At 46.7% G+C, this 13223-nt stretch overlaps 1 protein-coding gene across 5 annotated transcripts in view; it reads right to left on the bottom strand.

Annotated features, from left to right (window-relative positions):
- GRM7 (glutamate metabotropic receptor 7) overlaps window positions 1-13223 on the bottom strand; it is a 223279-nt gene that overhangs the window by 39129 nt on the left and 170927 nt on the right. The window contains exon 10 of one of the 5 annotated variants that reach the window (XM_048957324.1): window positions 10491-11609. The exons of the other annotated variants lie outside the window; for them this stretch is intronic. Within the exon in view, the coding sequence (XP_048813281.1) occupies window positions 11591-11609 (19 nt within the window). The 3' untranslated portion in view covers window positions 10491-11590. Of the gene's footprint in view, window positions 1-10490; window positions 11610-13223 lie in introns of those variants that run through there. 5 annotated transcript variants of the gene reach the window in all.

The following is a 13223-nucleotide window of genomic DNA, read 5'->3' as shown; positions in this document are numbered from 1 at the left end:
GCTCTCTGGAATTCACTCTGCAGTTATCCAGGACACAATTCATACGTTAAGAAAAGGAAAAAAAAATACGTTCTCCTTGAAAAACAATTTAAGATTCTTTAGATTCTGCTCTGACAGCATGGTAGGGCAAACATCTACCATCCCCAGTCTGAGAATTCAAATGTTCTCAGCACAGGTCTCTATCAGACCAGAGAGGTGCTGGCATTTGTTACTTGCCAGGAAAACCTGAGGTGTCAGGCTGTGCATCTCCCCACACTGCGGGGGTCTTTCCCTCTGGAGAAAAACAAATAAGGCATGGAGGAAACACAGAGAAAGCAGCAGAGCATGGCAAGAGGAAGCACCCAGCATGGCCATGGAGGAGCCTGCCCTGCAACGGCGCAGTGCCAGCAGCCTGAACTGGGGCTTGGGCACGTGGAGAAAACAGATGAAGGAAACTGTTACCACAAACTGGCACCTGGGTACTGGGCCATGTACTGAGTGTACTCTGAACAAACAAACACAGCTTTCCAAAGCCTCAGCTGCCCGAGGCCATGCGATGGAGCTGCAGCTTCCAGTCTGCTTGAAGTAGGGCTGGGTGCACGAGGGAATGCAAACTGACGGAACAGAGAAATGACCTCAAACAACCACTGAAACACACCAACAATGCAGATATATCTATAATTCTACAAATTTAAACTGCAGAACAAAAGAGATTTACTTGCTAATTGTTGTGCCTTCTTAAAGGTTACCTTTTCCTGGTGAAGCAAAAATGTTTGTCCAAGTGGCACTGGCTTGGGTTGAGGCTACACAGATAGTACATCATATAAAAAGCCAAACCAGACAGTTTTAGCATTGTGGTGCTGGTAGAGCCCCAGGAACAACACAGCAGCTATGTACGGGTAGAATGCAGAGGCAAGGTGCCACGGGTATCCTATTCACAGCAACCAGAGCACAGCCTGCTCTGTTCTCCCCTGCAGCAGCCAGGCTGCAAAAATTGTTTTTTCCTTAAAGCATTTTCCTGCACTGTTTCTTTCTCTATGCAAAAAGCACAAATAAATGTGAAAAAGTAACAAACTGACCTTTATTTACAGACAGATCTTCTCAATTGAGAGTGAGCTGTCTAGCAGCACAGAAGTATGCATTTATTCAGTAAAACTTCTACTGACCTTCCTCTCAGGCAGTCTGCACACACACTGACAGTGCCAGGAGCAATGAGGGGTGCTGCCCTGGGCTGGGCACAGCTCTGCCCTGCCCTGGGCACAGCTCTGCCTGCACACCCTGCTGCTGCCCGGCGGAGCACTGCATGGAGCTGCAGGGGAGATGCAGTCAGAATGGTCTGAATGGAACTGAAGGGCTGGCCTCTAAGGAAAGGGGATGGAAACGTGGAGATGCCAGGAGCCTCTGCCAAGGCTGTGAGCACCCAGGTTGGCTCTTTTTGCTCCATGTGCTCTTATTTGTGCGGGCAGTTGTGGCACAGTGCAGGCGGGCTCCTCTGCCACGCTGCTGACACGCACAGCAGCTCAAGTTTTTGCACCATGTTGTCATGGCAATGTAATGTCTGCAGGTGCAGCTGCGAGCATGCTGCTGCTCTGCCTTGGCAGTGCTGGGGAACGCTGCCAAAATTATTCACAGCTTGGAAATCAGGGAGGTGCAAATGCCCTGATGGCTTCCCCCTATTACATACTATTAACCATTTTGGGCTTTGCAGTTTTCTTTAATTTTAGTGGATGGTAAATGAGCCAAGCCTTACATTACAAAGGCAGACAGCCCTTTCATTTCATCCATTTAGCTCTTCCAAAAATAAAATTTATAATTCAAAATAAATGCGGGCATTTTTATAGGTTTATAATCACACATTAGTAAGTTAATATTGCAAAACAGAAGGAAACCACCAAGAGCCAAGCAGCAGCTCCCTCAGAAGGGCCAACCCTGGCAGCCCTGCAGAGAAGCTCTGCCCACCACACATTTCTCCCTCTTCTCGGTGCTGCATGGAGCTGCTGGGACAACATGCACACAGCACCTGAGCCAGTCCTGCTCTGTGAGCCTACATCTTCCCCAGCTGTCAGCTCAGGCTTAACAAGGAAAAAAATAAATGCTATTTCAGCCCATGCTATGCTCCTAATGAAAAGCAGGACTCCATGCAGAAGATTCATTTTACAGAGCAAGCTTCAAGTTTTTTTCTGGCCTTTCACCTTCAATTTTGTCTTCCCCACTCCAGCCGTATGAATGTTTTATTTATATCCCGTCACTTCCACCCTGTTGGAAGGCATCTTCTGAAATAAAATTGCTCTTTTTCTGAGACAGCCTAGTTACTAGATTCCCTTCGCATTCACTTTTCAGCAGCTGAACCTCCTTGATGCCCCGACGTACCCAAACCATCACACCGCCAAACAAAGTCCTCCAGCCTTCCCAGAAGAGCAAGGCCTCATTCTCCTCCACAGCTGGGAGCCACATCTGTACACCATGGTGAGCCATGACTGAGCACACAGCTTGGTGGTACTGCAGGAAGCTACATGCAGTCCGATGGCGTCCTGCCGCGCTATGCTGCCACTGGGCACTTCACCATACCAACTTCTTCACCTGGTAACATTTTCTGGCTAAATTGATTCCTCATAATCCTATTGACTTCTTCTTATCCAACTCCTTCTCCAGGCTATCTATTTCTGGGAGCATCTACTCAGTGCGAACGCTGGTTCCATCCCCACAGCTCTCTCAGAGCATTTTCCACCTGAGAGATAAGGAAGGTCCCCACTAATGGCTTCCATGTGGGATGTGAAAGCAATAAGGATTATTCTACATGAGAACAACCGGTGTGCAAAACCTCAAAGCCATCCCAGGAAAAACACCCTGCTCCTCTGACACACCAAAGAACCGAACTGTGCCAGCAGCACTGCTCTTTCTGTGCTAAATGTGGTCATCTTGGGTTCCCTCCATTGCTGTGGCCCTACTGTAAGCTCAAAAAAAGCCTATGGGAATCATTCAATGTCAGCGAAGTTCAACTATATTGAAAACAGATTCCATATATTTTGCATATAAAATGAGATCTAATTCTGCTTAGAGACCTTCAGGGGAATTCAAAGTGCAAAATGGTGTCAGCAGAGTGCAGGGGCAGAGAAGGGCTAATCTTACTCATCTGATGTTTCTTTTAAGACCTTCAGAGAGTAGAACAAACACTGATTATTAAAGCACACTGTTACACATATATATATACATATAAAAGCAAGCCAGCTTCTGGTTGACTTTTTAGATTATAATGTAATTATTATTTAAAACAGAGTATTTACATATTGCTTTTGCTACTTAGAACCAAACTTGCTGTTGCTGGGAGCGTCCTCTCCATTTAACATTATCACAGTGCTGCACACGGGGTTGCGCGACTGCGCAGCTGGGTGCTGGTTTGGGATCTAACGCTTGCAGTCAAGCACAAAAAGCACCCTGCAATTCTAGCCAGCCAGTTACTTCTACTTTGTCCAGATTTATTTATTACTATCAGAATTATTTCGCTTTCTGAAGCTCAAATGTAAACTGAATGTTTTAGAGCTGCATAAAGAATGGTTGGAGTCAGAGGAGGGCAGGCTATGAAGGCTTTGCTGCCATCGCAGACCAGCTGTCCTTAGGAATTTAAACCCTTGCAAATGAAGAAAGACAACTCCTCATTAAAAAGTTACACGTTTTCCTTTTCTGTTAGTTACTCAAGGATGCATTTCTATTTTGGTGTGGTCTGAGTGCTAAAAAGCACCCAAGGGCAAAAAGAAGCGGAGCAGGGTGAACGTGCTGCAGGACGGGAGGCTCTACAATGCAGACTTCAGCGTTTTCTGAAAGCAAGGCTGTGCTCTTTGTGACGGTAACACGTCTTCCTGACAGGACAGTAAGGCCTGTCAGCCATCCCCACCCCAACCCCCTATTCCAAATGCAGCACAGTGGCTGTTCTGCTCTCCAGCTCATAGCATAGAATCACAGAATGGCCTGGGTTGCAAAGGCCCACAGCGCTCATCCAATCCCAACCCCCTGCTGTGTGCAGGTCGCCAACCAGCAGCCCAGGCTGCCCAGAGCCACATCCAGCCTGGCCTTGAATGCCTGCAGGGATGGGGCATCCACAGCCTCCTTGGCAGCCTGTTCCAGTGCCTCACCACCCTCTGTGTGAAGAACTTCCTCCTAATATCTAACCTGAACCATCCCTGCTGCAGGCATACGGGCTGCAAACCACTCGTCAAGGACACAGAAATGCTTTGCAATTTTTTGAAGACAAATCGTTCACATTTTACAGGAGTGCACTGGTTGGTGTTAAATTTATCTATTATTTCATCGCCGTCCAAGTTTGCATCCAATTAACTTCAGCCATCCAAGCCTTGTTGCTACTAATGTATCTCAATTAGAACAAACTGTCGGCATGGCAACTGCTAAATCCATCATAACTCATGGATGGGGCAAGCTTGTCTGTGGCTTATGCAATCCTTGAGTTTCCACAGCTCACAGATGGGCATTTATTGTTAGGTTAAACTGGGAATGGGTAATCCTGGAATAGAAGATGATTTCGGTGCTTGTTTATTTGAGACTTCATTACAAGCAGCCAATCACTTTAGGAGCTGAGGAGTTTCATCCCACAACCCCCTGTGCTGGTGGGCAGTTAGGAGACATCCTTGCCTGTGAACCAAATCACAGCACCAAGAGCTTCCACTCCTAATTAGCAAATATGGCACTTATTTCATTACTACGATAAACTGAATCTCTGTCTCACTTAATGCTGCAACGACAGCTTACAGCAATAGCCAAACCATTTTCCAATAGAGTCTAATGAGGTGACACTGTGTGCTGTGCTGCTGCACAACAGCTCACAATTCCTCATTACCAGCTCTGAATTAACTCAGAAATGGACTCCAATGCTTCACACCTCTGAGAGAGCATTACAAATTGCCAGGAGTTATTTAGTGCTCCATACCTGCAGTTTCCTTTGGGGTACTTGCACAGAAAGCAATCAGGAATATTAAAGGATAACAACAACTCGAGTCTGAAGCCAATGCAGCTGATGTTTAACTAGTCATGGTCTGACAAAAGTTAATGACCCAAGGAGCCAGCTCTACATCTATACTTTATTAAATGTTTTACATTAAAATTAGTTCATAACATTACGCAGATTTATACAGATAATCTTTGGGATCCCTTCCAACTTAAGCCATCCTATGCCTCTATCTATTGCTGTATTCACAGCATACCTGTCTTTATTCTCAACTGGGATGTATTTACTGCCTCCTACCCCTTCCTAGGCATCAAGAAATAAACGCTGCGGATCTGGCGGTTGCCTTATCGCTCATGACGAAGCCACAAGGAAGCCAGTAAGAACAAGGCTGCATTTGTACAAAGCGAAGCCTCAGTCAGCAGCCCAAGGGACACGGAGCATTACGAGGAGGAATTTCTCTGTGCATGATTGCAATCAAATCAAGCCGCGCAGCCCCCAGGGAAGCTTGCCCTAACAGACTGCCTCCACGTCCCACCTCCGGCTCCCTGCACTCAGCAGGCACTGTGGCTGTGTCCAGCAGTGAGTCCTCCCCTCCCAGCCATGCTGTCACCTATTTCCTCCCCAGCATGTCTTGCTCAGCCCCGGTTGGAGGTGGCTGGCTGTCGGCATGGCCTTCCTTTCCATCTGGAGTCATTAACAGATCTCATCCTCCAGTCAATAAAATGAGCTAAAACTACATTGATTCTGAAGTTCTGGAGAATCAAAACACTCCATCTTCCCACTTGAACTTCCCTAGTGCTCCAATTAAGGTACCAGAACAAATCTTACCCGCTTGCTGACACCAGCTCCAACAATGCCCTCTCCAGCTGTAATCACGCTTTGAGCACTGACCACCTCGCCTACACTAATTGATTTTCCTGTTACCATCTCCTAATGCATTCTAGTTTTAAGCTTTTAAATGCATTTTACTCCTCAGTTTACTGCTGAAGTATTGTTGCTAGTTACGTTCTTAGCAGGAGCCGTTCCTCCACTAAAAAGAGCCCTGTTGCCTTCAAATCTTATTCAGCTGTCTCCATTAAGTACTCCAGGTTGCTCTGATGTTGAAAATGCAAATCACAGAATAAGAGGAAGACGACAGCATATTGTTCATCTCGTATTTTGTCCTCCTACTCCCTCCACATTCTTTAAAATAAGCGTCTCCGTCTCTAAGTATAAAGCAACGGAGATGGTGTGAACGTGAGATATTAAAAGTACAACACATACATTATTTTTTTAGTTGCTATAAACACAGAATGAACGTTACTTAATCAGCGGGACTGTATGACTCAGGGGCACAGGCAGGGTGAAACCTGGGGTTTCCCGCTCCAGCAGAAGGTGGTTAATGGCTGAGTGGATTGCATTTAATGGGCAATTAGCGGTACAAGACAGACAGTTAGGGCTGAGCGGAAAACATCTTTGTAAATATGAGTTTCACCTCATTTCCCCAGCCTGGGTTTTGTCACCACAGACATGTCAGCCATTTAAAGGCCAAAAGCCAACACAGAATGAATAATCTGGTGCTAAAGTGCCTGACATCATTAACTGCAAAGTGCTAAAGCTGAGAAACCCTTCATACAACCTTGGCAATTAAAGAGGTCAACAAGCTCTCCCTGCCACAGCAGATGACCCTATCAACATAGGTTTGGTTGGGGAATATCTGCCAGAAAAGGGACCTTGTCTCATGAATACTGTTCTATACCACTAGAGCTCGCAGGGTAAGTTCCAGCTGCAGGCAAACACTTGCCCAACTCCACTACTCAGTTTGGGAAGGAAAACATTTGGATCATCAGTCACTGCCACAACACAAAGATGGCACATTAGCAATAGGAAAGTTTAGGATGGAAACGACACCAAGCCAACTCAATGCAGAAGGGAACGCTGCAGCCAAACCACAGCCCCTCTTCCATCAAGCATAGCACCTTCCCAGCGTGATCCCTTCCTTAACAGGGAAAACAACAGCAGAGAAACAGTTTCCCTACAATCTATTCCCCAAGGTTTCCTTTTTTTCTCCCAATTCATCTCCCAGCTCACATATCACAAGCAGCTGCTCATCTGCACGCTTGCAGGCAGCTCTCCTTTGGCAGTGGCAGACTAAGCCCCTTCTCTAAGAGACACTCTGCATTTGTCATAGGGTATCAGCCCCCAGCGACAGCTCCCAGCCACTCTATGCTGCACCGACAGCACAACACACTTCTGGAGCTACCTACAAAGCCATTGGGGCTGGTGCCAGCTTGGGTCCTGCTCAGTACACCCAGCACCACACCAGGAGGGTGGGGGACAGGGACGAGGGGCAGCGTGGCTGCAGGTCAGAAGGGAGCTTCGCAGCCCGTGTCTGTGAGGGATGTGAGCACACATACAAAAAAGCCTTTGTTTCAAAATGTAGAAGTAGAAATGTGCTCCAAATCACTTCTGAAGGGCTACACATGGGACGCAAGGTCTCCTTGTTTCTTTTTAACCTTCTAAGTTTATGCCTCAAAGACAAAATGCAAGGCAATTGCTTTGACTGAGTGCCGTAATTCCTACTTTTATTATTATTACATGCCTGCTTAAGCCATTTAAAACAACAAATAAATCCTTCAGGTCAATACTTGTGCAAGCATTTCTTATGTACAGTGAAACCTACTTTTTGGCCTTGCATTAAAGCAGCCATGCAAGACTGAAAATGCGCCTTCAAGAAGAACTGTTTGCTTCCACTCTGCAAACCCAGCTATATTTAGTCGCTGGTGTGCGCAGAGGACCTGACATTTCTGTTAGAGGACTCTATTTAAAACAAACTGCAACAATCTTCTCCATCGGCAGAGGCTTTGCTTGGATATGCGGGGCACCTCCTCACCAGTCCCTGTGACCTGGGACTGAGCCGAGCTTTGGGCCTCCTGCTCCCATTCTGCTTCTGCTCATTTCCAAATAAACAGAAGAAAAGCAGCTCTGAACCGGTCACCCACACGAGGGCAGTAAGCGAGGCTGCTCCGTGCCCTGCTGACAAGGGTCCTTGATTGAGCACCCCTGCACATGCTGCTTTCATAACCCATTCACACACAGTGACAAAAGTACTTAAGGACCCATTCTTTCTGCTCAAGTGGTTTGACTCCTGCATACAAGTTCAGCAAGAAAATTGAGAAACATCTGCATGGCTTATGTTGTACTGAATAAGCCCGTCATGGTTTTCTTTTTGTCCCTGGATGAGCTTGGAATCAGCAGCCATTATTTCTGACTCAAAATAACATTATTATGTTTCTACAATACCCGTGGGGTTCAGAAGCTGGTTATGATCTGCTCTCACAAAGTGACACTTCAGTTCCCAGCGTTCAGCTCACAGCGTCAGCCACGATCGGTGGCATTTTTCTGGAGAGATGATTAACTCTTATTCAGAGGGAAGGGGCATTAATGGCAAACAAAGGTTTCTACAGAAGAAATCAAACTGCTCCATCACAGCACAGACATAGAGAGTGCCAAAAACCCCGGAGTTCAGCACGGGAAAGACCTCTGTGTAGAGTCCAAACTCATCCACTGAGACCATGAAACAAGGCTCCGCAAAAACACGCACGAGAATCAGCGTTGTAGGAATACAGCAACATCTCAGGGAAACCATGGCATCTTCCCCACCTCTGTGGGCAGCCTATGCCAGTGCCTGACCTCTCTTTCCAAGAAGAAATGTTTCCTGATGCCCAATGTGACCCAACGCTGGCACAACCCGAAGCAGGGCACTCCCAGGTGCTGCAAGCACCCTGCGTGATGCCAAGGAGCAGTTGCACGGTCAGAGCAACGGCTCTGCAGGAAGGATTATGTTGTCAGTGCAAGCGAGTTTGACATTGCGGAGATATCAAAGCACAAGCAAAGAGAAAAGTTTCGTCAACAAAGTAATTGCTCTGCTGGACTCAATGGAGCTGCAATTATTCCTCGCTGAGGTGTTGTCAGTTTGTACTGCAGATAGAAACTGTTGCATAACACAGATACGGGCATGTGCAGAGATTGCTTTTCATATGTAAAACTCTCTTGGCAGCTCTACGTTTTCTATTAAAATAAAGAAAGAACAAAAAAAAAAAGAACCAAAAAAGTACATGTCGACACTATGCATTAAACACCCACATGCTTTTCCCTTTCAAAATTATGTTGCTTTTTAGCCAGTTAAATTTGCACTAGAAATCACAGAATGAGAAGATACCCTCCTTCTACACTTTGCCCAGCACTTGCTGGAAACAAGCCCAGTGCTTGCCCACGCTCACAGGACGTGCAGCACCCAGCACCCACAGCACGGAGCCACCCAGCCCCAGCAGTGCCAGGACATGGGGGCACCACAGCCGCAGTGATCAGGAGAGCCCAGATTTTGCATTCCTGATGGCTAATGGAGCAAAACTGAATGCAGAATGGAGAGGAGGAGGAGCTGGGTTTGGCTCCCAGTTCAGTAACTCGGTGAGCGCTTCAGCTGCCCGTGGCTGTGCTAGCAGGGTGGAAGAAAGGTTCTCCCCCAGGTGCCAGTGAAATTCTTCGTTTGTGGTTTTGCCTCCAGAACCTCTGTGCAGCACTGTACATGCAGCAGCCACTCTGCTGTGAGCTGCTCCCCTGGAGCTCTCTGCAAGGAACTGGGGCTCTCTTCAAGGACAGGGTGCTTCCATCTCTATTGGGTTTTGGTCTCCTTCAGCAGTCCCAATGCAGCGCCAAGCAGCAGCCCTGCAGCACCGTGCTCCTGCTCACTGGGGCAGCACAGGACAGCGGTGGCTGCCCAGTGGGGGGTCAGGGCATTTCCCTCCCCTCCAAACTCATACTCCTTCCCGACTTCCATTTATTTTTTCATCTTCCCAATGAGATTTTTTTTCTCTGTTCTCATCACAGAAGGGAATGGAAAAGGCTAGAATTATCACAGTGAAGAGATCCCTCACTTTCTACATCAGACATCAAAGCAGCATGCTCGCAGGCTTCAAAGAGTCCCTTGGTGACTGCAGAACCACCGCAGGGCTGCAAACTTCAAGTAATTCCTGCTTAAATGAATACATCTCCACTACGAGACAGCCACATGCAAATTTAAAAGTAGTATTATTACTCCATTATGAAGATACCTGTTCCAATTTTGCGACAATTTCACAAAATGAATTGATTGTTAATTATCTTTTAGCACTCACCTATATGTTCCTGTAAGGCTATTACTGTACATGCATGAACACGAGGACTGCACTGCTTCTGCCTGGCTAACGGTTGGTGGCATCCCTTCATTGCAGATGTACACCCTCCTCCTCAGGTAATTATGTGGAACATGATTGTGGCCTTGGGCTCTGCCTGCTCAGTGTTTTCAATTAGATTTTACTACAAAAGTACATATTAACATTAAAGGAGCATTACAATGCAGCAAATGTGATAAAACAGATCAATGGTAGACATACCTTCTGCTCCTGTTGTTTCAAGAATCATAATTGCCATTAATTTACGGCCTTCTGAGAAAGATCTAATTGCTTTAATCATCCCTTATTTCACCCACAGTGTGCACGTCTTCTGCTACCCAGCTTTACCAGCAGCCTTACAAGCCCAGGCAGCAGACCAGCGCTCACTGCCCGCACGGCCTCCATGGCCTTGGCTGAGCAGCTGCAGACCTGGGCAGAAGCTCTGGGCTGGAGGAGGTGCTGCAGGGGCACAGAGGATCCTTCTGGAAGAGCCCTGATCGGCGCGTGCTGTGGACGTGGGTACATGAGTGCTTTTGGACACGTTTATAGCCAATATTTCTTCGTTCTTCCAGACACTGAAGATGCCTCTGAAGAGCACGGGTGTCAAATGCTGGCCAAATCCCGGGTGGGTGGTTGTTTTTGGACTGGTTGGACTCCTGCAAACTTTCCGATGGATGCTGCTCCATTGAGTGGGTGATACAACCACAGGGGGCACGGGGCACATCCCTGCAATGAACACAGAACGACACCCAACCGCCTGCCCTGAACTGCAGGGCTGAGTGCTGTGCAAACTGCTGCAGAATGGCTGATGCAACGCTTCTACCTCATGGGTCCTCAATCTGTCTGTTGGATGCTTCAGGCTTCTGTGCAAAGGGAACTGGTATTGCTGTTATCATTGTACTCACTTCCAAAACATTAACACCTTTGGTTGGCTGAATACTACACAAAATGGTTGCCGACAAAAATCCAGAACCACCAGATAGCTCCAGGAATAAGTGAGAATTCAAGCTCGTGAAGGACATGTGAACACACGGAGCTACGTTCCCCCCAGTCACTGTTTCCTGATCCACGCGGTTCCAAGAAGTTCCGCAGCAACACCAGGCTGCACCAGCGCAGCCCTGCAGCCCCACATCGCAGAGCAGCACAACGTCAGGGAACACGTTCCAAAGAACACGTCATTTGCCTTCTATGGGGCCAGGGTCCCATTTGGGCTGAGGCCAGCAGCCAGCAGCTCGGGCTCACTGCAGGACAACCCCGGCCCACGGCACCGCAGGGCTGCGAGGCTGCATGAAACCCCACGCATTCCTCAGACCTGATGCTGGATGAAGTTAAGAACTTCAGTGCCTGAACACGCAGATCCTCACAGCTCCCGAAAACATAATACAGCTGTAGGCGAACTCTACTGCAGAACAGCAAGAGAAACGAATATCTGCAGTTATAAAGTTCTAAGCAGCACCTGTTATTAGAACCAGTCTTCATTTCTGTTTTGGAAAGCAGGGGCATTATAAAGAATAAATGTTAGCATTATTTAAAGCTATTCATTTCAAAGGGTGATAAATTACATTTCTTTAGAAGAAAGCTACAGCTCACAACCCTTCGTGTGCCCCCACTATGCCAGATTCAAAGTTGTGCTCCAAATGAGCCTCAAAGCCTGATTTCCTCAACCACCCAACAGCATAAAACTCCAGCAAATGTTGCATTGAAATCCTCATAACTCCCAAATCCTCGTATGTATGGTTGCTATAGCAACTGTCATCTCAAGCCTTCCCAGCAGAGAAAATAAGTGTGTGTCCTACCTGGTTAATCGGTATTTGTATTATGGAGAATTGAAGGGTAACTTTGTTTCGCCAAAAAATAGAACAGGCACTGAAGTGCTACTGTGCTAATGTGATATTATTTAATCTGAACAAGAATCCACTTTGCATGTGCCTTGAAATTATAGTATTTATGTAACATTCAACACAATAAGTTAAAACGTTGCTGCCAAATACACTTGGCTTACCCCGCTTACTGATTTGAATAGAAGGAATGTGAAAAAAGACCCAGAAATCTGAAGGAAGGTGGAAGACTACATGGGATCAAGGGCTGCAAGTTTCACAGTGGCTGTATTACAGTTAAAACAAATAAAAAAGCCAAAGGTTAACGCAATCTGGATTCAAAAATAGGCTGATGGAAAGCCAAGAATATACGGTCGGTGTTTTCCCATTCCTCTTCATTTCAGGATGAAGAAAGCTCCCAGCATGGAAGACCACACTGGCTGAAAACCATCACTCACTCAGAGTCATGATTATAACTTTTTTTTACTTGACAAATGTCCTCAAAATACTCCAACAAGTCCCACTGGCTGCACCTATCCAGGAGCATGCTGACAGCCATCACTGCCTAGCAGACATACCCGGAAATTTATTATTTTAATCTCAGCAATTACTAAACAAAAGTGAAATCCAATGATGACATACCCCTCATATTAGTTCAATGGCACAATCTGAGAAAATAAGATCTTAGGGGAACATGCAACGCAGAGAACTACAGCTGCACGCCGTGACCGAGAACGGACTTCAGACCTGTGCACACAACGAGTTCTTTTAGTCTCACAGTTACACCTTGGCCTGATTGCAAATGACATTTCTTCTTCAAACCGTGATGGGCACAGGAAGCACAGACCTGTGCACGTTACTGAGCCCAGCGTGGCACTGCAGATCAGACACACTGCGCTGCTGAGTGGGTCATGGCACGTCTGCCACATGAAGCAGACTGATGCTCAGGTTGGCCATTAAAGGGATCTAGTTCTTCAGTACTACATCCTAGAGATTCAGAAATGTAATGTAAGCGACACTACGCATACATGGAGATACTGAATTCCCACAAGAGAAAATAGCTTGTGATCTCAGACTTTCATAACCAGGGTTGAACATGGTGAGAAGAAATGGAGAACGAGGTGGTGAGAAAAGAGCCCCAACCCCACGCCCAGCTATTTCTGACACAGCCTCCAACAATTCCTCCTGCCCTGTTAACTCCTCCTAGCATCAACAGCATTACATGGAAGAAGTAAAATGGTACTAAACAAGTGCTGAAAGGTATTGTTTTCTTAACAA

Source organism: Lagopus muta, chromosome 11 (assembly GCF_023343835.1).
Source record: "Lagopus muta isolate bLagMut1 chromosome 11, bLagMut1 primary, whole genome shotgun sequence".
In the NCBI taxonomy this organism is placed as follows: domain Eukaryota; kingdom Metazoa; phylum Chordata; class Aves; order Galliformes; family Phasianidae; genus Lagopus; species Lagopus muta.
The sequence above is the reverse complement of the archived record's forward strand: the minus strand, read 5'-3'. Positions and strand labels throughout refer to the sequence as shown.